The sequence below is a fragment of the Limulus polyphemus genome, unplaced genomic scaffold, assembly GCF_000517525.1.
Source record: "Limulus polyphemus unplaced genomic scaffold, Limulus_polyphemus-2.1.2 Scaffold428, whole genome shotgun sequence".
In the NCBI taxonomy this organism is placed as follows: domain Eukaryota; kingdom Metazoa; phylum Arthropoda; class Merostomata; order Xiphosura; family Limulidae; genus Limulus; species Limulus polyphemus.
Window position 1 is genome coordinate 333,172 of NW_013666038.1, and position 26,173 is coordinate 359,344.

Genomic DNA, 26,173 nt, shown 5'->3' on the forward strand with positions numbered 1-26,173 from the left:
TACTCTTAATTTGTAAATATTGTACATTGTGTATTATATTGGGTGGTATTCTTTTCAGTATAGGGTGTGGTTCAATGTGAAATTGGTCACCACTGATGATTAAGAATTATCTTAATTGTTTGCAGTTTTCCATTTTGTGATGAAATGTAGAGGTTTTCCAGACACTTGTAGTTGCTTTATTAAATCTGTATCAAAAGCTGTAAGGATTAATTATCTGGATATTGGAGTAAGGGTATGTTATATTGAAATAGATTTTTAAATTTGTGAAATACAGATTTATATACTTTTATTATAACTTGTTTTTTTTATTTTCCTGGCATGTCAATTACAGAAGAAAAAATGCAAAAGCAGAAGAAAAATAGCACAGGTGAAATTTTTTTTCACTCTAATAACTCCTCTTATTATTTCTTGGCATTGTTTTGGTATAAGATATTATATGCACTTATCTAGGTCTGTAAAATAAGCTTTTCACTTTTTTAATAGCATTTTATGGTAATTAAAAATACATTAATTTCTTTTGTTAAAGTTTTAGTTAGACTAGCTTTGTTGTAAATGGTAACTTAAAATAAGAAAGCAAGATTTGTTAGACAAATTGCAAATGTGGGTGTTTTGTTTTGCACTCATGATATGTTTAGATCATTTTACCCTTTTGTGACAAGCTCGGTATAAAATACACGAGTTCATATACACATTTGTACATGTTAAGTATTTATACTATAACTTTTAATGCTGAATGCGTATCTTCACAAAATTTGGTAGACTTTTAGTAATAATTCCAAGTTTTTTGTACACAGAAAATCAAATTGTTTAATGAATTATTTTTACTAAAGATTTGTTTGTGAAAATATCGAGTCTATTTCGTTACAAGTCCGAGTGCAAGGGGATTTTCATGTCATAATTAAATAACTATTCTTCGTTCCAAAAATCTCAGATATTATTTGTGTAATCTATAAAACCTCCTAAATACATTTCAAAGTTTCTCTTCAGTAAAACTTTATATTTTGTCTGCTATTTTCTTTACCTTAACTATACAGGGTTTATCAATTTGATCAACCTTGTAACCACCATAAAAAATTAGGAAATAAATATAAATTATGCTTTTTTCCTTCTAGAATGGCTACAAATTATAACATGAAAACACAAATGTTTAGTCTAAATAGCTTAAATCTCATAACATTATACATTTATATATATATATTTATTATTTTTCTTATATTGACCTTCCAGTCGTGCCTGGCTAACAATGCAGAAATTACAATGATGCAATGCACATGCACTCGTGTTATCGTATCCAATAATATAAAACTGACATTTAGTCTTTACAAAGTGACCTGTCTTGGCTGTGTTTTAGTGGACTAGTATTTTGTAAGATACAGTCACGTTTTAATTATTATACATTATATATATGTATATATATTAGCGCTATTTACAAACAAGTTCTTAAACTTATATTTCTTAAAATATAAACCAGAAAATGAAGAAGTAAAGCAAACAATTATCTCTTCTTGTTATAACCTTTGTACTCGGTTGCTGCTTGTAGTAGCTTGCTAAGCCCTAAGAAATTTCACACGTGGAAGATGTGAAAGAAAATAATTTTTTTTTAGGTTTTATATATATACATTTGAAGTAACTAAAAAATCATAAATTATTATATTGATACCATAGAATTCCATTATAGTTTATCAAGTTTAGTAACTAAGCTGTCTTTTGGTCTAAAAAATAGGATATTTCAAGCAGACTAAAGACATAACTTTCCTCCTTGAAATCTTGTTTTGAAAGAACGAGATGGCATCTTAACACATGAAAATGGCTGAAAAAGCCATTAGGAGGACATTCTGAGCTTTCAATTGGTTATTCACATGTCATATACACAAGCAAGTGTATATAAGGGATTGTTTCCAAATATGGAAAAGAGATGAGCAGTGCCACTGTGTTTGATTCAGTACATGAGCGATATCTCAGCAAATAGAAAAGATCGGAGGTTCTTATTTTATATTCTAGCTTGTGAATATCAATAATTTGAGTTCCTAATTTGTACGTAACTATAGATTTTGTATTTTGACATAAACATCTAATTTGAACCAGTACTGCATTCAACATACCACGTGACACACAAAAATTGCTGTTTAAGGGTTTTTTTTTTAATATTTACTTTTAAATTAAGAAATTTAATAATATATAATACTAACATTTGGATTATAATCTACAGTTTGATACCAAACTTATTGAAACAAATTCATAAAATAGTAGTTCAATAAAATTTTGAATGCAAGTCAACAAACACAATGACATGGCCTTTGACTCGTGACCCACAGCGATAGGGTTAAAAGAAAATCTACCTATATTTAATAAAGAGGCAAAATTCCTTTAACAGGAGTGGATGTAAATTAGTTCACTCAAACTCATCAGAATATTGTACTTGGAAACGTTGGCTCAATATTTTTGTTAATACTCAATGGTACCTTTTTTCAATTGAAATAGCATATTACTTTTATAATAATATTTATTAAAAAGTGTTTGGTCCCATGCTGAAATGCTCCAGGATGGAAACATTTTCTTCAAAAAAAAATAATCTGTGTCACCTTGTTGTGACTTCTACTTTACAAATTTATAATAAACTACTAACAATGAGGACTAGGTCTGCTTCTTCTTAACCAAATGTGCACAAGGTTGATCATCTGGAGAAGTACTGTTGGCTATAATTCCCAATTTACTGTGTGTATTTTCACAAAATGTAGCAGGCTTTTAGTAAATAGTACAAGTCTGTTGTACACACAAAATCAGATGTGTTATAAAAGTATTTATACTCAAAATGTATGTGTGAATTTATTACATTAGTCTGATTCAGACTCTGACAAATTGGAGTGCATGATGACATGCTGTATGTGTATCTTCACAAAATTTGGTAGACTTTTAGTAATGATTCCAAGTCTTTTGTACACATAAAATTCAAATATTGTATTTGCATAACCTCTGTAACTTCTGTAATGCATATCTACAATTATTTCAGTATCCCTGTATATCGTATCTGTGTTTACTCTTCTCCACAAGTTGTCATTAAATCAGCAATGTAGGATAATATGAACAGTTCATAATACGTAATACTATGTTGAATGGCACTCTGTAGAAGGTCATGGCATGCACACTTTGACCCCCACAATTTTTCGACAATTTTATATGGTATTCTGAAGTCTGATAGTCATTTTCATGCTGTTTATTATGTCATCATTATTTCAGTCTGCAGGCTCATACAAGCACAAACAAGTTCAGGTTGGTGACAAAAACGAGATGAAAGAGCATGTGGTTCTAGTGTTAGACCAAAACTTTAAACAAAAATTCACTTTCTTTTTCTTACAATTGGCAAAGAACTACCTTGCTTAGGACTATAATACAACTCTGAGTTCCAGTTAGGAATTTTTAGGTTGCCAAATCATCACAAAATTTCCATTGACAGAAAAGGGGAACCAGAGTTTCTGAATTTTTTATCTCCACATATAACCAAAGTAAATGAAAAAATCATTAATATGACTGTATAAAAGATAGATAAGTCTTAGATCAAGCTAATAACCAAGCATGTTTGTTCATAAGGGCATGATTTATGCAGTTCAAACTTGGGTACATCATGTTTGTCTAAAACTTGTAATTAAGTGTAAAATGTAAACTATAATTTTGGAAAATTATATGATGAAAGTCGGAAGACTTGAGAAACGTCATCCTCTACACTTGTGTTCCTACAACAGGCGGTTGCTGTCCATTCAACTAAGTTTCATCATATATGAGTAAAGTTGTATTCATATAATATGTTGTGGGGTTCTTTAATTTATAATGCTTGCATGTCACATTTATAAGCATTTTTCAAATAAAAATAAAGATTAAGTATCATTGTTAATGCAGTTATTGTTTGTAACTAGCATTAAAATCTTTTGTTGATTTTTTTTTCAAAACATATTGTGATTGCATTAGTTTGTGATCTCCTGAAAGCTTTATTTTTACTTTTTTCATAGCGTCTTGGAGTACTGTAAATACAAATAAATGGTTGTAATTGTTCTAATAGATAAAGTATTGACATGTTTTTATTTCCTTTTGCTAGTTTTAACCATTTCTGTGTATTTTCAAATTCTGTCACGTGGTAGCTGCATTTGATTGCTATTTGGGCTTCTCATAAAGAGATTGTTCGATAAAACTTTATTAATAGTTGAATATGTAATTAAAAGTAAATCATATAAAGCAATTCATTTATAACCAAGAAATGCATGAAGGCTTCATAATTAACATCTTTCTGTCTTTGCAATACTCACTCTAGCTAATGTGATCTGTTTTATTATATTTTGTAAAAATATATTAAAACAGGTAACTTCGATCACCTTGTTTTGTGTATGCTATGTATTATTTAAAGTTTTATATTATATAATATTTAAAAAGGTTTTAACTGTGATAATTTTCATAAATCAGCCATTTGCTTTTCTGTGTCAAAAAAGTGAAAATCCCTGTACAAGTTTCTTATACTTATCCATAATTATGAATAACTTGTGATCAAAGCTACCTACATATGTAGATCAAAACAAAACATTAACTTAATGATGTGGCTAATTTAATATACAGATATCAGTAGGAGCATTTATTATCATAAAATAAAACTTATGATGATAAGAAAGTAATGATTTATCAATTCTTACTAAGCAATTATCCAGAAAAATCAGGGAATGAAGAGAGTGTTGATTTTGAAAACAATAAAATACAGATAATTCAAGTTGGAAGAAAGAAGATGTAGACAAATGGAATTTGTACTGAGTATATAAAAAAGATAAAAATATTGGAGCAATTAATAGGATTTCTTTACAGAAATTAAGAAAATATAGGCAAACTTTAGAGTAAGAGGTTTATTACAAAAAAAATATTAACAACAGAGGGGAAAAATAAAGTTTATAAGCTGAAATGGAATAGTTTTAATTTTCATAAAGAAGTTTAGTGAAATCACTTTTCTAAAAGAAAAATCTGAAGATTCCCCAGCAAAAGATTAAAAATGTACAAAATTCTATAAGATAAAAGAGATCATTGAAGTATTTGAAATTTACTGATTTCGAAACTTTAAATATGGAAAGATATTCCGAGTTACCCCAAGTAGAAATATTGTAATAGAACTGAAAACTTAAGTGAAATTATTGTCAAGTATATCTACAAAGGAAAAGAAGGCTTCAAAAGAACATGTGGGTGTAAAATGATTCTGGTTAGAAAATGAATCAAGTTTTTATTTTGATATATTGCAGTTTTGTTTACTAATATGGTGTTTGAATATTTAAGTAACCAAAATATTCATGAGGTTATTTTCTTAAAATAAGCTTCGAAATTTGTCAAAGTAATAAAATACCCTTCTAATTTTCCCAAATTTTCAACAAGAATGATAAGTAATGAAATATAAATAGGAAGTATTTTAAACTAAAGGTTCATAAATGCAAAATACTGTTCTAAAAGTAAGATAAAATCCTGTGGAGATATATTCTAAGTGATACGGTGGAGTTATGATTTTGTACATAATCAAAAGCTTTTTGTTGTCTAATACAAATAAAAATTATTTTATTACTTAGGTGGATCTCATAGTTTTTTTTAAGGTGATTTCTCCATATCACATTATCATCTATGATTTTGCTTTTATAGCTGTTCAATTTTAGTTAAATCATCATTTTAATTTGCCAAAATTATGTGAAGAGTTAGATACTAATGGGGCTGTAAATTATTGTTATTGTTATAAGAATGAAGTGCTTACGAATACAAATAGATATGAAACTTGGAGGTAATGCACTGTTTGAAAACAGTGTTGCAAATCTCTTCATGGATTTTTTGAACATTTATTATAACCATGTAAAACTAAGTATTGCATTTTGTTTTGAACTAAATTATGTATTAAAATATCTATTTTACAATTGTAACAAAAATACCAGAATAATTTAGTTTTTAAATTTTGTTTAATTGATAGTTTTTTTCTTTTTATCAAAAAGCAGTGTACATCAAAGCATAGCAGGAAAAGTATTGTATATATATATTTACTTTAATTTTACTTGCATGGCTGTAGATTATGTTCTATATTGTTATTTTATGAAATAAATATGTCTGCAAACTGAAATTCATTCTAACCACCCCCCAGTGGCACAACAGTATGTCTGAGGACTTACAACAGATAGCCCATTGTGTAGCTTTGTGCTTAACTTCAAACAAACGAATCATTTTAACCAAAATTTAATATGAAATTTGTGTGTGTGCATGCATACAAAACAAGCTGAACTATAGTAGGGCTTTTTTGAACGAAATATCTGACTTTACATCACAAAGGGTATATATAAGAGAAACAAGGTCTGAAGACTAAGACAATGAAAATGAGTATTATTAACATAGAAATGTGTTATAGAAGGATGTAATATTATTTTTATTATCTTTTTCTTTGAAATGAGTGTCTATTGAAACTTTTAATATTTAAATGCTCATTTGTTTATTAATTTATATTTGAATATATATTTAACTGAAAAGTAGTCTAAGGTGATAGGAAAAGTAAAGCTTTTGAAGTAGTGTAGACTGATAATAAATTGTTACAGTTTCACATGAGCGACGTAATTTGAAGTTTTTCTGTTTACATATGTGTGAATAGTTAATTTTAGTGTAATTGTGTTTCTAGAGCATAATATATTTTTATGCACTTGTGATAGCTTTTTTAGTTATTGAAATAAATTATAAGATACATTCCATTAGTCAATCTACTATGTGCCATTCTGATCATTTATGTTTTGTTTTGAAAATTAATAATTTTTTTATTTTTGCATTAGTTTATATGTATTGTAAAAAGTACTTGCAAAATATACATTTATATGGGTTTAAATTTTGTAAGCATTATTTGTCATAAAGCTTGAATCATCTTGGCTGATAAGTTTTTTTCTTTTCTCTCTCTTGTTGAATGGGTTTTGTTTTACCTATTACTTAAGTTTTTGAAAAAAAAAGCCAAATAGAGAAAGGAGTGATTCTTTTCAGTTTCATACAGAAAATTAAAAATTTAATTACAGTTGGTATAGAATTTAATTATTACCTCTATTCTTTGTTCTAGTTAGCTCACCATGCTGTTTTTCAGATTATTGTTAACAAAAGTGATTAATCTAGCCAGCTATCAAATTTTCATCTTTATCCACCTTCTAGTATTAACTTTCTGAATTATGTTTCTACTTATTATAACTCATTCAAAATACATTTAAAGTGACCAGTGAAGAAGAGAAGTCACTGTAACAATATCCTGATGGAAGGAATAAAATCTTACATTCAGACTGTAATATAATTCATTTGTAGAGAAATACATAAAATCAATAAGGCATAAATGTTTTGCTAACTATTAAACTAAGTCTATAAACTCCTAATCTAGCAAAAAGTACATAATTAATTTTTAAATGCATAGATGTGTAATAACATATTGAGGTTGAGAATGTTATATTAGAACACTTTTGGAGCATCACTACATTATTACAGTCCATGTCACCGGGTACAGTCATGCTCTATTTGACTGTGTATATTGTCATTTGTTTTTCTTTTGGCTATTGCACTTTATGGATTTTGTTTTAAACAGGTTGTTGCATGATTGATTTTAAGTTTTGGCAGCTTTATTACTGATGCTGCTTTTTTTTTAACCTTATCAGCATCCCATAAAGACACTTACAATAACAAGGAATTGTCTCCTTTGGCTATTCCTGTTCTTTCACCTGATGGTATGTGATATTTACATCTTATATTTGGTTATTTGTTTCACAATCTTTCTGTTTTTATATGTTAATACCTCTGGTTAAATTGGGTGTTTATTTGTGCTTTACAGAACAACTTTGAAAGGAGTTTCTTGTAGGAAAGATTTATTTATGCTTTATGTTGCTTCTGCTGTATTTCCTTCCAAACATTTCAATATTTTTATGTGCATTTACACAGAAAATTGTATCAGTAAACTTTCAATTTGACTCTTTGTATATCATTGCCAATTATAATAAAATAATGACTTACAGCTTTGAATAGAAAAACAGTAAGAAATAAAAAGAAATATTCAATGAACATAATGCATATGGCTAACATATTAGTAGATATTTTAGTTGGTAATTTAACTTTCCATAATATTTGTTTCGCAGAAGATGTGGCTTCCGTACTACTAGCTTATTTGACATAATGTAGTATATAAGTTTAAATAAGACCCATGCACTAATCTTGTCCACTGATAAGTCAGTTGTGACAAACCATACTAACTTTGTTTCTGTCACCATTGAAAATAAAACTTTTGTTTGTATTCAAATCATGTTGAAACTTACAAATAGGCATAGTTTTACCAGCACAATTAATTAAGTATAATGTTTACATTTTAAACTACAAATATTTTAATATGTAGAAATGTATTTTGCTGTTAGCTACTACTATGAAAATAGATTAATTTCAGGTTTGAATTAGTTGTAATGATTTTAATTTACGTGTATTATAAGGGTATGGAGTGTTTTTTTGTTTTTTTATAGTTTTGTTCACTTATGTTGCATTGCAGATACATTAATGCATGTAATTCAAAGTATTTATTTTTATTTATCAATATTTAGTAAAAATATTGCCTACATTGATTACTTCAAAATTCAGTATTTAATAATGCTAATAATTGAAAAATCAAATACATTTTAATTTAAATATAATATTTAAAGGTTTCCTAAAATCCTAATGATATAATCAACTGATTTAAGTTGGGCAGCTTAATTTAGAGAATTTCTTCTCAACATGATATTTTCTGTGTTGACTGATATCTGGTAGAGACATCATCTTGTGTAATATGACAGTATTAAGTTATATTAGATAAGCAAGTGGATTCTGTTTTTAACTATCTTATTTTTGGATTGCCCAGATGAAGAGGCAGTAGTCACAGGAAGCTCAAACCTCATAAATGCAACCACTGCCAATAGTCACAAAAAAGAAGCAGAAACTAATACCAGGAAAGAGAAGTCTGTTCTTCAGGCCAAACTTACCAAGCTGGCTATTCAGATTGGCTATGGAGGTAAAGTGCATATGTTTCCCAGAACCCTTAGCTTTACGAACAGTTCTGGCAAAGTCATTGTACTTTTTCAGTTTCTGATGATTCCTGAATGGTTTTGAACTTCCAAGCTGACTATTCAGCTTTTAGAATAAATTGGTTGATTATGATTCCAATTTTATGGGCATAGATTTCATGTTAAGTTTTTGAATTATGAAAAAGTTTATCCGAACTAAAAATTAAGATTTTTTTTTCTTTGGGCTAAACCAGGGAGTGTTATTGGTTGATTACATGTAAGTTGTACATCACGTTGTTAACTAAGAGAATAGTCGACTTATTGGGTAAATGTGCTTTCTAGCACTAACCAAGGTAACAGCAGTCTAGATATGCTTCTAGTAATTTAAGTATACTTTGTAGCTTTAGCCATGTTGATCTGTCCTTGCCTCTTAACTTCTCTAGGTTAGTGTAACATACTTCTTTATACATAACAAGAATATGGGACATATTTGAAATTATGTAATAAGAAGTGCCACAAATGGTAGTTTTGTACTTGTAACAGCAAAATGAGCATTGTACGTTTGAAAACATTCTGTGGTGATAACTTGTTATTGAAATTAATATTAAAAATTAGAAATATTGTTACATTATTTTGCTTGTACTACTATTTCAATTTATTATTCATAAAAAATTTCTTTAGTACAAAGACAAATCTTACTACTGGATTACTCTGAAATATATTTTTATTAACCCAAAAAAACTGCTGTAGTAGGCTTATAATACATTTGTATTTATTTAAGTGAACCCAAATAAACAATTGTAAAATAAGTATAAAACATACATTAGATAGGTAAACAGTTTCAAATTGATCTAGTTTAATTTAAGTTCTGACAGAATTATGTTTTAAGACTGTGCTATTAGTTTTAATAATTCAGTTCTTCTGCCACTGTGTAGTGGAATACTGAACTGCAGAAACTGCCTCTTATAACTGTATAACTAATTTTTGCTAAATATCATTTAACAACTAGCCTAAATATTGACTCATTTCACATTGCTACTGGTATATGAAATTAAACTTTCATCTTACAGCTTCTGAATATGGGATATCTGTATTGAAATAAATGTCACATTTGCCTTGGTTTGTTATACCAATCCACTAAATTAAGTCTCAACTGATTTTTCATATTCGTTAAGGTGAGGTGGTTGTATCATAAAATATTCTAGTTATTTACCAACAGTTTTATTGTTGTATAACATATGAATGTTTGTTATTTACAGGAAAAATTAAGAAACCAAAGGAAAACATTTTTATGTGTACTTTTCTTATGACTTTTTATTTGTAGTTGAACTTGATGTTTTCAGTTTCAGTGATCAGAATAATGCAGATTTTAGAAGAAAATTTAGTATTGGTGATAGAGGTGTGTTTAGCAACCCATAAACCCCAGGACAGTTTTCCTTGGATTAGGCCATGGCCCACTTACATGTTTGTTTGTTGATAAACATGTTCTGACCCCTGCTTGTGGTTTTAATGTATTTCTTCCTGTTCCTGACCAAGTTTGTGGTAAATGTAATGATTTACTTTTGGTTTTAGTATGTTGCCTTCTTGTCAGTTTTTATTCGTGCTTTTATAAATGACTTTTAGTTTTAGTGTATTACCTTATGTCTGTAGTCAGTGTGACAAGTTTTGAATGTGTGTTGACAGGCAACTTATGAATTTAATTCATTTTCTTTCCTACTGCTGCTATGGATAATGTTTTGCTTATTATATTCTGATAGTAACTTGTAGTTTAAATCCATTTGTTTCTAGTTCCTGACAAGGGGCTGCTTAATTACAATGACCAACCAGACAGCCACAGCTTAGAAGAGTGTGTGTGTGTGTGGTGGGGGGGGGGGGAGTAGTATTGATGATGGATATGAATCAACAGCTTTATTTTGTAACCAAGAAATATGCTATTTTGTGTAAGAAGTGCAGTTTTACCAATAGCTAGTTTATCACATAATAAACTGTTCTCAGACAACTTTTATTAAATGAATACTGTGAGCCATAAATCCAGATTTTGGGGTGCAGTGGTGGCCACAAGTCTCATTTATGACCAGGATCCAAAATGTATATGGTACATGTGTTCTGAAAGTTCACTTGTGCTTTTATTACATTAGTTCTATGTTATGAACAAGATAATTTATCAATAACATTTATCTATGTTCTTGTACCTACCTTTCAGTTGTAGCTGCATTCTGAAAATACACATATGGTTTTATTGAATTACCTTCATGTTATGTGATGATGACCTGTATGGTAAACATTTCTAGATAATTAACTTGTGGTTTTAGGGCTTTATTCTGTACTCTTTTTTTTTTTCAGGATGGTCTTTCAATAAATATGTTTTAACTTATGATTAACTATTTTTTGATAAACTTGAAACAAGGTAATGTGATTTTATTATTTTGATATTAATGCACTGCCATTAGCAAACAAAGTACTCACTTATCAGTCTTGGAATTTAAGGAAATACTAGCCTTTGGATGTAATTAACAGAGACATAAAATTATCTATAAATAATTCTGCAGCACATCAGTGCATCAATTTTAGAGAATTTGAAATTACAGTGAGTAATGTTTTCTATAAGGTTTTACTTTATTACCAGCTAAGTGTATGTAAAATATCTGTATATATCTTAAAAACTGGATATAATGAAAAATCTGTTGGAAGATTAAATAAATTGGTTAATCATTTTGATGCTCACATATTTGTAAAGTAACAAACATATTAATGATAATAAAATATATATGGCATGTTTTTTAACAGTCTCTACAAAAGTGTGGTTATTACATGAACATTCTAACAAACACTTAATAGAGTATCTAACAAAAATCTGGTTTTATGACATTCAATATAAAAACCATATGATGAAAAAGGGCCTCAGTTTTATCTGCAGTAATTTTATTTTAATAAAAAGTTAACTGTTAATCATATTTTTAAAGAAAATATCTTCATTCTGAGTACAGATTCCCATAAAATGGCTCTACTGGGCTTAAATTACTCCTGAACATTAAAGCTGTTTCAGCAAAATATATGTATTTGAAAAGGTTTGTAATGTATATTGGGATTTATTTTTTAGGTTCTACAATTGCTATGCTTACTGTAGCCATCCTTATAATACGATTTGCCATAAAAACATTTGTCATCAAAGGCAGGCCATGGTCAGCCTACTATACCCAATTTTTCGTCAAGTTTTTCATCATTGGTGTTACTGTCCTTGTTGTAGCAGTTCCTGAAGGTCTTCCATTAGCTGTTACACTTGCTTTGGCTTATTCTGTAAAGGTGAGATATAATGAAAACGTTTTACAATAGCTCTGACATAATTTTATAATTAGGAGGTGAACATTGTTTTCCTTTAATGTTTGCATTGATTTACTCTTTGCTGGCAAGTGTTAGAAACAAACGTTTTAACATTAATGTTTGACTGCAATCTTTTGATGTTTTTAGTTAATGCTGAAAACCTGGTGGACAGAAAGATACTTGTATGAAAACAAATTATTATTTTACAGATGTAACTGAAAGAAAAAACTATTATTAAATAAAAAAGCAATTTAATGTACTTATTATAGTAATGTAATTTGAAATTGTTTACAGGACTGTACCTATATCCATTAAATTTTACCAATACTAATAAGTTGACTTTTTAGATTATTATATTCATTACTTTTATTTCAATTTTAACAAAGACAGTATTATGTTTCAAATTTTAATATAAGAAGGTCAATTGTCATAGAACAAAAACTGAGCTATGAGATTATTTCAAAGTACATAATCTATACCAAACACCTTAGCAATAATGTTAAATCAGTATTCCAAAACATACATACCTCTGATGACACTTATAGCTATTTCTCGATCTTCATCTTTGCCATCTGAACATCGTGTTCACTTGCTCCAGTCTTTATACCCCACTTGACTGCCCTTGGCAATATCTAATTTGCAAAACTTTACACCAGCCCTCACACGCCCTCTATGCAGGTAATGTATATAGGCACTGTATGTCGACAATATAATCACTTTTTCTCGACAAAGCGATAGTGCTAGGAGTTACGTTTTGTGGTTCACATTCTGTTTTGAAGCATTTTGATAGAAGTCTGGTGGTTTTTTTTCCCATTACCGATACTTCGTTGGTTTTCTTTTGTGGTTCAAAAAATAAAAAATGTGGTTATGAATTCCTGGGTAACGGTTTCTGCACAGGGATCAACCAGACATCGTCCATTGCTCCTCCGTTGTCGTCTGGTAGTAGTGGGGGGGGGGTCTTCATGTGCCCCGGGGGATTTTAGAGTTGACTTTTCATTGTGAACCTGAATATACTGGGGAGAATTTAGACACTGTCTTCTGCTCCTTCTTTCACTGGGGCTGCCTCTACTGAGGGCTCATCTGATCGGCCACTTGGAGAACTTGGTTTTCGGGCTTTGGATCTTCTTTTTTGGCTCATTTCAATGACATTCATCTTTTGGCCTGTCATGTGCCAAGGATTATTATTTTGATAGCAGATCACCTTTATCGACCCCATCAGATTCTTCCACCAGCATGGGTGTTCCATCAGGTGGTCTTTCAATGGATTTGTTCTAAGTTAGGCTTTCCAAAGATAGACATCTATGCAACTTATTGAAATGCTAGCCTACAGTTCTGCAAATTCCACATCCACAAGCTCTGGCGATAGATGCTTTCAGTCAAGACTGGACAGGGTTCAATTTGTATGCCTTTTGTCCTGTTCATCTCTTACCCAGACCCTTGTCTATGATTCATTTCATCCCATATTGGGTTCTCTTGTCAACACCTTTTTTGCCTGCTCATATATGGTTTCCTCTTCTTCAGTTGCTACAGGAATGTTTACCACTACCTCTTCATTCATCATTGTTGAGACAACCTCAGTCCAACATTCAACACCTGGATGTTTAACTCCAGCTTCATGCATGGAAGTTATGCAGTCCTTTGCCCAACCATAGGGGTTTAAATTCTACAGTTTCTGTTTATTTGACTATAGTCTTCATCAACCTACTATGGCAATCTATCAATGGAAATGGACTACATATTGTCAGTGGTGTCTTCGGTAAGCCTTCAACCCACTTCATCTAATAGTCTCCATAGTTTCAAGTTTTTTGACATGGATTTTTGAAAGGTTTGACTTCTACCTTGCATTATGTACAGCATCTTTGCTGCTCCCTTTTGCTCTTCTACGTATAGAAAGGTTTTTGACTCCTGTGCTATCTCGTTTTATGATTCTTTCATATTCTTAATCCCAAGCAGCCATTTCAGTTTCCTAATTGGGACTTTAGAGTTTTTTTTTCATGCACCATCACTTTATCCCTTCAAGCATATGGCCTCCTGTTTTTTGTTTCACCTTTCCCTTCAAGTATATTTCTAATGTTGTTAGCTTCCGGATGCAGCTGTTCAGATTTATTTGTCATCCCTGTTCAGCAGTCTCTCTATCCTTCCACCTATTTTTTGCTCTATCCAGACAGATCCTTCCTACTGAACACTCTCACTGCCAGAGAAGGGAATAAATTATTTTTTTCATATTCTTTTTCAATGCATTTCTCATCTTTACAATCTATCATACTCAGATCTTTTATGTCCACTCAGAGCACTTAGATGTTTTGTGGCTTGTATGGAACTGTTCAAGAGCCATATGTACTGGCTTTTTATTTAGTGGGATCCTTCAATGAGTGTTGTCCAGTCAGATGTGCTTGTATTTTTTTCAATTCCACACTGGCAACCTTTAAATCGGATCATGGTTGCAGCAGGCTCTGCCAAGATGAGGTGTTCCATAAGACCATCTAGACAATTCTGGATGGAGTATTATCTCACAATACTGGTCACTAACACCAGATCTTAGTGGGGAGGAAATAAGGGAGAGTGTCAGTGGAGTTAAGTATGTTTGGAAATACAATTTCAGATTAAGAAAATTATAACTTCCAAAACATACATACCTCCACTGATACTTATAGCTAGAGTTCCACACTGAGAGAGTGAAGGGGCCAGTGAGGTCATAGTTCATACAGAAAGCATCTGCATAGAACAAGGTGTACCATGTAGGTTGGTCCTGCTCCTACTGGGAAAAACTTCCAGGGACCCAGGTAGGATGGTCCCCAACTTCTCCCCCTTCTCCGAGAGTGGAGAAAATTCAACACTACGAAGGAAAATCCTCTTTCCACCACCCCAGTCATGATAGTCTATGAGTAGCAGCCCATTGGATTAGAATGGGGTAAGTCTAAAAAAGTGATTATATTGTCAACATACAGTGCTTATATACAGTACCTGCATAGAGGGCATGTGAGGGCCGGTATAAAGTTTTGCAATTTAGATATTGCCGAGGGCAGTCAAATTGGGTATAAAGACTGGAGCAAGCGAACACAATGGTTAGATGGCAAAGATGAAGATAGAGAAATAGCTATAAGTGTCAGGTAAGTATGTTTGGAAATAGACTTTCAGATTAGGAAAAATGATAACTTAAGAGATTTTCTTTCCAAGATTAGATGGGTAATATTTCATGGCTTATTGTAGTAATTGTAATTTAAAATCATAAGAATCTTGATAATGTAATTAATTTTTAAAATTTTGAGAAAAGTGTGAAAATCAGACTTGTCCAGTTAAAACTATGAACTGTTGATAACTAAATGCTATCCCAAAAATTAACTGATTTCCAGGAATAACCATTTTATATAAACAAGTACTGAATTTTCATAAATGTTTAAAAAATGTATATTAACTAAGTAATATTCATAATTTACAAGAAGAGAAGTTGAGTTTGAAGAAGTACAAAGTTAAGGGTTAGACTTATATAACATTTGTAATTTGCATAATTCAAATAATATAATCAAAAAGACTAATGTTTTGGACAGAAATATTCATGTATATCAGGCCTCGACAAATTGCCGAAATTTATGAGATACTTACGTCTATGCTAGTGATTAAATTCAACTAAAATGGGAACGAGCAATCAAAAGAGGTAGTAATATAATAGAAAAAATGGAATTGGACTCTTGTAACTCATGAAATTCAGAAAAATCGGGTGTGACAGACTAACTGACGGCCCGACACTTGGCTTTTATGATTATACTGTGATTACTTATATAATTTTTCATGATAATGTGATTAAATGAAAATAAAAAGATTCTAATTTAAAGCAAGAAACTTAAATTTATTTAACATTTTTATTTAGATCAAACAATGGGCTAACTAGTAAGATACATTAGTGCCTCAATTAACTGCTGTTATTCTGTTATTCAAAATTTTTTGTTTTCCTCGAACAAACAAAGATAATCGAGGCACCAGCATATATTTATTTACTTTCACAGCAAAAAATGCATGCTAACGATCACATGAGATCAACAACCACTTGATAGTATTGCTAAACTAACTGCCTTTGGTCTTGTATGAGTCTAAACACACACATTGATTGATTGAATTGAAAGAAAGAAGAAAAACAAAATGGTGTGAAATTAGTAGAGTGTTGTGCAACCACAGCACTTCATTCCTGAAAAAAACCTAAAGAAGTGCTGAATCTGCTATTAAAATCCTAGAAACAAAGTTTGATTTAGCACTCAAAGGATGCAAAAATAATTCCCAGACTTCCAAAAGTCCAGAACTGTTTTAGATTCGAGTTCTATATAGCACAGCTCTATTCATGAATAAAATGGGAAAAAATACTATGCACAAGGATGAAATTTTTAGTTGCCATGGTGACCTGGCACCTGGGAGTTGTTGAGGCCTGATGTATATTGTAATATCAATTGTTTGATCTCAACAAAAGTAAATAGATCTTGTAGCAGTGCATTTACTGTACTGCATAAGGAAGTGGTTGAGACACAATTTTCTATACTATACACTAGCATACTTAGAAGTGTAAAAAAAGTATTGTATTAGTACACTTGCTGTACCACACAAGCCAGAAAAAAGTTGATGCTCAATTTCACCACAATCATTACTCTGGATTGTAAAGGGTTAACATATAATTTCACTAAACTCAACATTCTGGCTAGCAGGAAAGATTTGTGAACACTTTTACTGCTTTCATTATTCTAGTTACTAAAAAGTTTGGTAAACAATTTCACTACACTCAATATATTGACTAATAGAAGGATTGATACACAAATTTATTATAAAAAAAATGATGAAGTAGGAAATTCATAGTTCTGGCTGCTAAAAGAATTTTATCTTTCATTAGACTACTAGGAACTAAAAGTGGTATTAAAGCACCACCCCCACCAGGCTATTAAAGATTTTAATAGGCTAAAAAATGTAGTTTTTTTTGTTCTGTAACTACCATTTGAGCTGGCTTAGAGTATATTAGCTGTATAGATTGATTAGTCACATATAAACTTAGTAGTGTAAAATTTTATTTCAGTATTTTTCATGCTAACTGATTGAGAGTTTATTTGGTTTATGTCAAGTTCTTGCATCTTCATACTCAAATTGTGAGAAATTTGAGCTTGATTTTATTATTATTATTGTTATTATTCACTAGCAGAAACTGAACTGCAACAATATTTTATATACTAGCAGAAACACTGCCCTATGGGCAGCTGTTTGTGCTGGTAATTACTCATCGTAGTATTCTTACCTCATTGTAAAAAACATGAAAATTTTCTAAAAGTATTTTTTTCTGGGAAGTACTGCATGGAAAAAGCATTTGATTGTGCTCTTTAGTCATACGTAACTCATTGCATCAAAATGATTCAATGTACAGAGCTCAAAATTTTCATAAATTTTGCTCATATAAACTGTAATGTTTTATATATATTAAAAGTCCTACCCTTTATTGAAAAAATAATAGATTTTTAAGAATTCTAGTTTCTCAGTACTTCATTTGAAAATTACATCAGTAAAGATATAATCAAACCCTCACGTATAGTCCTAGTGAAAGTTGTGTGCTTGTTGTGAGAAGAGTACTTTTATTGAAAATTGTGTTCTATTATAAAGAAATGGTTGTTGCATTTTTCTAAGTGTCTGAATCTTGAAGTGTGAAATGTTTTTATTGATTTTTGTTTGTGGTACCATTCAAAAGACTGTGCCGCATTGTATTTATTATTTCGGTCACATACATAGATAGATACATATACATGCTATATCCATTATAGTAAGAGGTATTTGTTAAGGCAAGACTTGAATTAATATGGTTTGAATATTTTTTCCAAATTAAAACATTAGCATTATTTTTGGTTGTTGATGTTTAATATTTAGGTAGTCATTCAGCATAAAATTGTCAAAAATTAATTTCTTTAATATTAACAACAGAATCAGAGTATAAGCAATCTATATATAAAGGTTGTCTTGTTACATAGCAGTGCTTTATCATTTTAGGAATACATCAGATTTATCATCACATGCATCTTCTCTTATGAATTTTTAAATAGAAATATTCCATTTATGTAGAAAATGATGAAAGACAATAATCTTGTTCGGCATTTGGATGCATGTGAAACTATGGGAAATGCCACTGCCATCTGTTCTGATAAAACAGGCACCCTAACTACTAATCGCATGACTGTTGTCCAAAGTTACATGGGTGGTAAGTTTGGAAAATTGGAAATTACACAACTAAAAAAATTGATTTCTTAATGTTATTATGAACACATGGTGAAACTGGGAAAAAAAGGAGCATTTATATCAAACTTTGTAAAACAATTGTATAATTAAATTTTCTATTTTCTGGAATTATTAACCAATGTTTATTCTGCTGCTGCTGCTGCTTTGTAATAGAGTTTATAAGCAATGATTTTTTTAACATACTGTTGTAAGAACTCTAGGAGTGAAATCATTGCAGGGATGTTGAATTTATGATTAAAATTTTTTTACTTTATATAGTTGTTGAAATTTATAATCATTAGCCATTCTCCCTAAAGTTACTCATACAGTTAATTTGGTCAGGGGGTCATTTTTCCAAAATTACCTTTGTTAGGAAATTCTGTTCTTTTGTAGATAATATTTTTTGTCAGAAATGGTTTGTTTCTGGTACTCTGTTTGGAATGATGATAAATACCATTAATTTGAAGGTGATCTTCCATGAAACTTCTATGTATATGATGTGCCTATTATTTTTTAAAAAGTAAATTTTATAACATCTTATGAATAACTATTCTTTATATTAAAGGCATTGTGTGTTGAGCATATTATCAGCCTTGTATCATATTCATGGTTCAATAACAAATCTGTTTAGACCATGTGGGAAAAAGTTTTGTTTTATATCTAATGTTTATGACATTTATAGTCTCATATGAATCTCTTAACGATAAATTTTACGTATTTTTAGTTAGATATATCTTCCAAAATGTATTTTATAGAATTAATGTTCAGATATTCTCTTTTGTAATGATACATTTTGTGAATTTAATATTGAGACGCCTTCCTCATTCAAGGCATTTTATTAAATTATGGTTTAATGTAAATTTTTAAGAACTTTTAGTCATGCATCATTCTCCAAATGATAAATTTTATAAAATTATGAACAAATATTGATCTTTAAAAGGTACTCTATAGGGAATGTGAGGTTAAATGGCTCTTTTAAAAGCTTTTTTTTTCAAGTATTATATTTTTCTAATGAAACTTTTTTAGAATTTATGTGTAAATACTTTTTTACAGGTACATTTCATGTGTTTTCTTAGTCAAATAATTCTAAAGGTACTTTGGTGAAACATAGAGTGAAATATCATTATTGTAAAGATAATTTATGTAGTTTTGCAAAATATAACTAATATAAAATCCAAAATAATTAACATCTCATTATTCTCGCATTAAATAAAATGTAAAACTTATTAACATGTAAATGAAAAATGAATTTTTTTCTATACTCTAAAGGTGTTCATTATAAAACATCACCAAAGTATGATGACCTTCCCCCAGACATTGCAGAGAAAATTCTTTATGGAATTTCAGTTAATTCTGGTTACACTTCTCGTATTTTGGTGAGTGATTTCTTAATATGTAAATAGCATATGAAAAAATATGTAATACTTTTCACATTTAATATGCATTCTGGTGGCTCAGTAATAAGTCTGAGAGCTTGTATTGCTACAAATCAGCTTTCAATACTCAAGGTAGTCATAACACATATAACACATTTTGTAGCATTGTGCTGAACACCAAACAGATGAACAAGTGCATTTAATGTAAAGTTAATACATGAAGTAAAGGTAGATTGCTCTATAATTTTTAAGAAGTATTGTTATTAATCTTTTACAGATTTCTAATTTGTAATTCAGAATATTTTTTATAAGTTTGTCTATTTTTCATGTAATCTAATTGGAATAATCATGGTTTCAAGCCCAATAGAAATAGGAAATCATATCGCAGTAGGAAATAAACTTGTTATATTTTCAGGAAATTATATTTTTATTACTCATCTGCTATAAGGAATTTTTAAAAGGAAATTAAAATGTCCTGAAGATTGTATGTTAAATAAATTTTAATCACGTGATATTTAGAAAATGTTTAAAAATGGTACCATTATTATTAATGTGAAGAGTTTTATATTTTTAGTGGGAGAAGATGCTGATATTGAAATTGCCCAATTAAATTTTCAGAAACAGAATTTGTATTTGTATGAAATATATACATAGTAATAGGCTTAGAACTACACAAAAGATAGCCACATACTTTTTTTAAAGTTAGAAAGCTTACAAATACAAGATATACTTTTTCGAAGTAGAATTAAATGCAATTTTTTTAAATTTGCATATCCAGTTGTGCCAAGTATCAACTAGTAAGTGTATTTTTATTCATGAATAATATTTTTCTAGATATTATCATTATTTTCTTTTTGCTTTTAGGAATTTTTGTAATTTGGTAAATAAAATATAAAGTTTTCTCAAACACGGTTGTACTTGGCTGACTTAGATTTTCACTCACTATGTAAAAGTGGATGTATTTGTAGGACTGTATACAGAATTTTTATTAGAAATGACAGAATTATACCAGAAGTTTAGTATTACAATTTCCAAAGCTTCAAACAGTTCTGAACTTGTTTGCACTTTTATTCACTGAGCAAAAGAATATAATTCCAATATGATATCTTACCTCCATTTAAAAAAGGCTTTCTCAATTAGTACTGTCCTCTATCGGTGCAAATTTTTTCTATTGCAACTAGTCTTGTAACCCTCACTTTTTCTGCATATCTACATGCAAATGATCAAGCAGCATCCCTCCACCAATAGGAGTGCAACACTACCCCTAATGTAACTAGTGCCCTCCCTAATAATGCACCTGTTAACCACTTCTCTTACTGCACAGACACGTTTGATTAGGTAATATATCCATGCATTATGACTTTCAAGTGTTTTTCTACTTTAGTCACTGCTGTTTTCCCTTTTTTTTTTTTTTTTTAAGTTGGAGAGTCACGATTTAAATTTCATTATCTATTCTCCCTTTTCTGATTTTTTTTTCCGACTTTGTGAATTATGCACTCACAGTTTTGGGTGGCCATCACATGTCATTTTTGGAGGTCTTACCTAGGTCTCCTCCTCCCTTTGTAGCCATTGTTTCTTCAGGTATGTTATTTTTTGTCTTAGTTTCCTGTTTCCTTGGATTTTACCCATGCCCTCTTTGGGGATTAATCTTAAGGTCTTTGGTTTGTCCTTACCCAGATAGTTGGGTTCACGCTCATTTTTCTGGAGTACTTGTGGGTTTGGGGGTTGGTACGCTTTGTCCCCTTTGTATGTTGGCCTTCTCTCATTCCATCTACTCATAATTCACCTCACACCTTTTGGATTTTTTTTATTCCAGTGTGGGGTTTGGATCCTGATGCTTTGGTTGCATTTCCCTATTACAGAACTCTCCTGTTCATTTATTACATTATCCATTATTATCTGTGCCTTATCCTCCCTTCACCTTTTGGGTTGGGATGGTTCTGTAGTTTCATTATTTGTTTTTTTTTGGTGGTCATAGTCATCTTCTTTTTACTACAATGGCACACATTTCCTCTTCAGCCTCACTTTAAAGATGTCGCTGCTATGTAGTTGGGTTCTTCTAGGTCAGAATCTTGTTTTCTTTAGGGTTATTTTACCCTCCTCTTCTTTACATGTATTATGCATGGTACTTTTTTTTGTATTACGAGGTGTTGGAGGTCTTCCTGCCTATTTGGAGACTGGTGTTTTTTCGGCAAGTTTCCGTAACTTCATTTCCACTAGTCCCCCCCCCCCCTTTTACTACTCACCATTTACTTTATTTCACCCATAGTGGGATCCCGTTTATTCCCAGCATCAGTCAGAAGTGGCTCGGTTCTAACTTCTCTAGGGTCCTTTCTGTGAGGTGATCATTCTCATTAGGGGTTTTCACTTCTGTTTTGTGTATGATGTAGGTCGATGTGTCTGATACATGACTCCATATTCCCATTTCCCCAGCATCCAGACATTTTTCATCATTTTTTTCTTCATGGGTGTGTGTGTGTGTGTTTTCTGTTTAGGCCTTGCCTTGGCTCCCTCTGTGTTCATCTGAGTGGTCTAGACCTTTGCTCGTCTGCTTCTTTCTCTGAGCTTAGTGTACACCTTTTCAGGGATGGCTGGATACTTATAGCTTCCTCACTGGCCATATCTGCTTTCCATACTCAGTTTCTTCTTCAGGAAGCTGCCTGTGTAGGTTGGTGGGAATTTCATTCCTCACACCTGATCAGTTTTTAATTTTCTTGGTGTGTATTTCATCTCAGTTCTTAGTTGTGACCAACCTTCTTCCCTTTGGTTTAGAGCTCTGGTATGTCATTTAGGCGGCTTCTCTCACAGCCCTCGCTCCTCTTGGTCACGCCAACTTGCACCGTCCTCTGTGGGTTTTTGAATCACCAGATGCTATCTTGTTTTTGATCCCTTGGATGCTCCTCTTGCCTTTTCCTCTCACTAACAGTCTGTATTGACTGTTGGTTGGATAGGACCACTTTGCTGCTCAGGTTTCTCTTCCTCCTCCTCATCTGGATTGTCACTTTTTCCTGATGCTTCTTTTTCCGTTTCGGGAGTATTACTCGACATTTATCAATTATTATTCATCTCGACACAGTCAATAGTGCTTCAAGGCATATTACAGTGTCTTTGGCAGACATGTGTAACCCTTCGTTAAAATTTTTGGAGAACACATAATATAATAAGCCTTGAGAACTGATGCAGATTATGGTGTATATTTAAAAACTGTTTAAACCTTTCAATTACCGTATTTTTCGGTGTATAAGATGCACTTTTTTACCCCAAAATTTTATGTCAAAATCTGCTTGCGTCCTATACACCGAAGGTATGAATAATATATATGTATATATACGATATACACAAGCTATGTGTAAAAATATTTAAATAGGCATGCATAGTTTAGCTCAATTGAATGTGTTATTTATAACAATAGTAGTTTTTTTTTCTTTTAAAAACATAACTATTTATAATGCTCCCTTGTGAAAATGGAAATAGCAGTGTTTAGCAGTAGTGCATAAATTATGGCCGCCCAACTGAGCACAACTGATTATGGAGAAATAGTTCCAAGGGCATCATTATGGGTATCATTATTCTTAATGTTTAACTAATCCAAAGCACTATGCTTCTTAAGTACTACCAAATAACTAGTCTACATTAATAATGGCTCTTGTACTAGTGAGCTTTATTTCTACATCCTGTTGATAAGTTCCAACTTAATTGAGTCACAGTGCAAGGCTGTATGAATTTCCTTGAAGAGTTGTGTATATTTGAAATTTATATATTTTATATACTTGATAAAACATCTGTACAAAGAACTTGTACATATTAATTGATTAGAATTTTAATAAAGTTGAATAATAAAATGTAACATTTTTGCTTCATTGAAAATATTTTACTCCTTTAGCCTTCTGAAAACCCAGGAGACCTTCCTAAACAAGTAGGCAATAAGACAGAATGTGCCTTACTAGGCTTTATTCTTGACATGGGCAGAGACTATCAGGCAGTGAGAGATGATATCCCAGAAGAAAGGTTATACAAAGTGTACACTTTCAATTCTGTTAGAAAATCAATGAGTACAGTTATTCCTATTGAAAATGGATTCCGGGTTTATACTAAAGGAGCTTCAGAAATGGTCATGAAAAAGTATGTACTTTGAACTGTTACATATTTAAAATACTTAATATTTTTCATTTTACACAGTATGCAAAAAATAAACTTTTTTGGCTGATTTTCTTTTTCAAAAATTAAAGCTACACTAAAGATGCTGTGATTTGTCATGTGTCTTCATCTCATTGCTTATTTTTCAATATATATCAGTGTGTTATGTATAAGATGTTTATTTCATTTTGAGAATTTGTAAGTATGTAAATTAATAATTCAGAATGGCTACTTACCTCTCTGCATCACTAAGAGATCTTATCTCACACACTACTGTGGAATTTCCTCTGCATGCTTCAAGCCTTGAAAAAAGTCCCACTCCTAAACATATCTGCATGTATTGCACTGACCTATGGTACAATTGTCATGATGCTGTAGCCCCTCCACCAATAGAAGGGTGAACAAACTTTATGTGCAGTAATTCCCATGAACATTAGCACATTTTTTTTTTTCCTGTGCTTTTTGAGTTTTCAGACACCTTGATCGACTGTCTTTCGTGCTACATTGCTGTGGTCCTAAACATAATTTTTGCTTCTGGCTCTTCTCTCCATGATGAAGAACGGATACCTCATTTTTATGTTTGTTACACTTATAAATCAGGTATATGATATTCTGTCTCTTTTAACTTTGTATCATAATGTCTCTTTAGTTGTTTTACTTCATGAGCCTTCTTCAGTCCTAACTTTACATTGTTCCACATCTTTATTGACTTACTCATCTTTATGATTCCTTTGCTAAATCCTCTGGTCATGGCCCTTCTGTATTTCTTGAACCCCAGTCTCTTGTGTCATCTCTGTCTGTGTGTTCCTCTTTCTCCTTCTTTGTCTTTTTCTTTTGAGCCATCTGGTTGTCTTCCTTTCTTTCTTGTCAACTGTTTTTCCCAAATCCTTTTGCTTTTAACTGAGGTTCTTCATAACAACACCAATGATTTTCATGGAACCAACTATTATTTTTTGTTTGCCACTTCTTCTACTATTTCTATTTTGACTTTGTTTTTGGGATCTCCTCAGTTGGGATGCTTTCTTTTTGAATGTCCACATTCTTCTTTTCTTCCATCCATGATATTTGTCTCACTTCTTTTTTTACAGACCAGGTCTTTGAGAGTATTCCAGACTCCTTGGATTCCCTGGCTAAAGCTGTTCTCCATCAATGTTCCATTGTTTTTCTTGGTTTCCAATTTTACTAGTCCATAGGTACCCCTGTCTGCTACCCATCGTTGGGAGTCACTTTGGGCTAACCCATCTCCTGTTTCTCATCCAATCTCTTCTGTTTTCCATCTCCACCAGGGCTGGCTGTCTGGCTTCCTCTCAACAGGATTTAGCAGTTGTCTGGGCTGGCTGGTTATATGTTCTAAGTCTTTTTTTGGCTTCCACTCAGTGTCTTGTCCACCATAGGTTTTTCCTCATTTTTCATGTGGGGCAGACTCAACCTTTTCCCTTGCATTTTCGTGCCTTGGAATGCTCGGTAACCCAGACACTTCTCTATCCTTTTCATGCTTTGTAATTATGAAATGAAAGGGTGGATGTTGAGTGTCTTATAAATTGTAGAAACATGCGTGGTTTATTTCTACTACAAGAAAATTTTGGCTTATTTGTTGGGTTGATTTGCCTTTTTGTACATCTTATAATGTTAGAGAAAAGGGTGGGAGTTTTACATTTTAGAAATTTAGGGCAGTTTAATTCTACTTTAAGGTTATATCTAAATATTAAAGGTAATTGCTTTCCCACAACTGGCTGCAGACAACAAAAGGCAGTAGGAGTTGAGATGTTGTGGGTTCAAACACTCACCTCCTTACCCTTAAGTGATTCTCCATAGTTTCTGGCTGGTTTGACATCTGTGTTTGGATCTTGTCTGATAGGTAGAATATTGCCAGTGTGTTTGGGAGATATGGCCTATTTATATATATATATATTACTATTAAATATTAATTTTAATTGGAATATTATCATAAATTTTTGTTGCTTGGTATAAGTAATTTCTCTAAGTTTACTTTTTTGACTTTAGGAATTTGTAAATTTCCCATGTTCTTTAGCTCTTATTTCATATATTGTTTTTATTTCCTGCCAATTC

The 26,173-nt window shown here is 31.3% G+C and overlaps 1 protein-coding gene across 1 annotated transcript in view; it reads left to right on the forward strand.

Annotated features, from left to right (window-relative positions):
* The window catches only part of LOC106458203 (plasma membrane calcium-transporting ATPase 2-like), a 227,876-nt gene that overhangs the window by 156,975 nt on the left and 44,728 nt on the right, over positions 1–26,173 (forward strand). Inside the window, exons 10-16 of the mRNA XM_022384342.1 lie at positions 332–367; positions 7,671–7,739; positions 8,894–9,043; positions 12,136–12,338; positions 18,438–18,573; positions 19,860–19,966; positions 23,850–24,088. Coding sequence (XP_022240050.1) covers positions 332–367; positions 7,671–7,739; positions 8,894–9,043; positions 12,136–12,338; positions 18,438–18,573; positions 19,860–19,966; positions 23,850–24,088 — 940 coding nt within the window. The remainder of the gene's footprint in view (positions 1–331; positions 368–7,670; positions 7,740–8,893; positions 9,044–12,135; positions 12,339–18,437; positions 18,574–19,859; positions 19,967–23,849; positions 24,089–26,173) is intronic.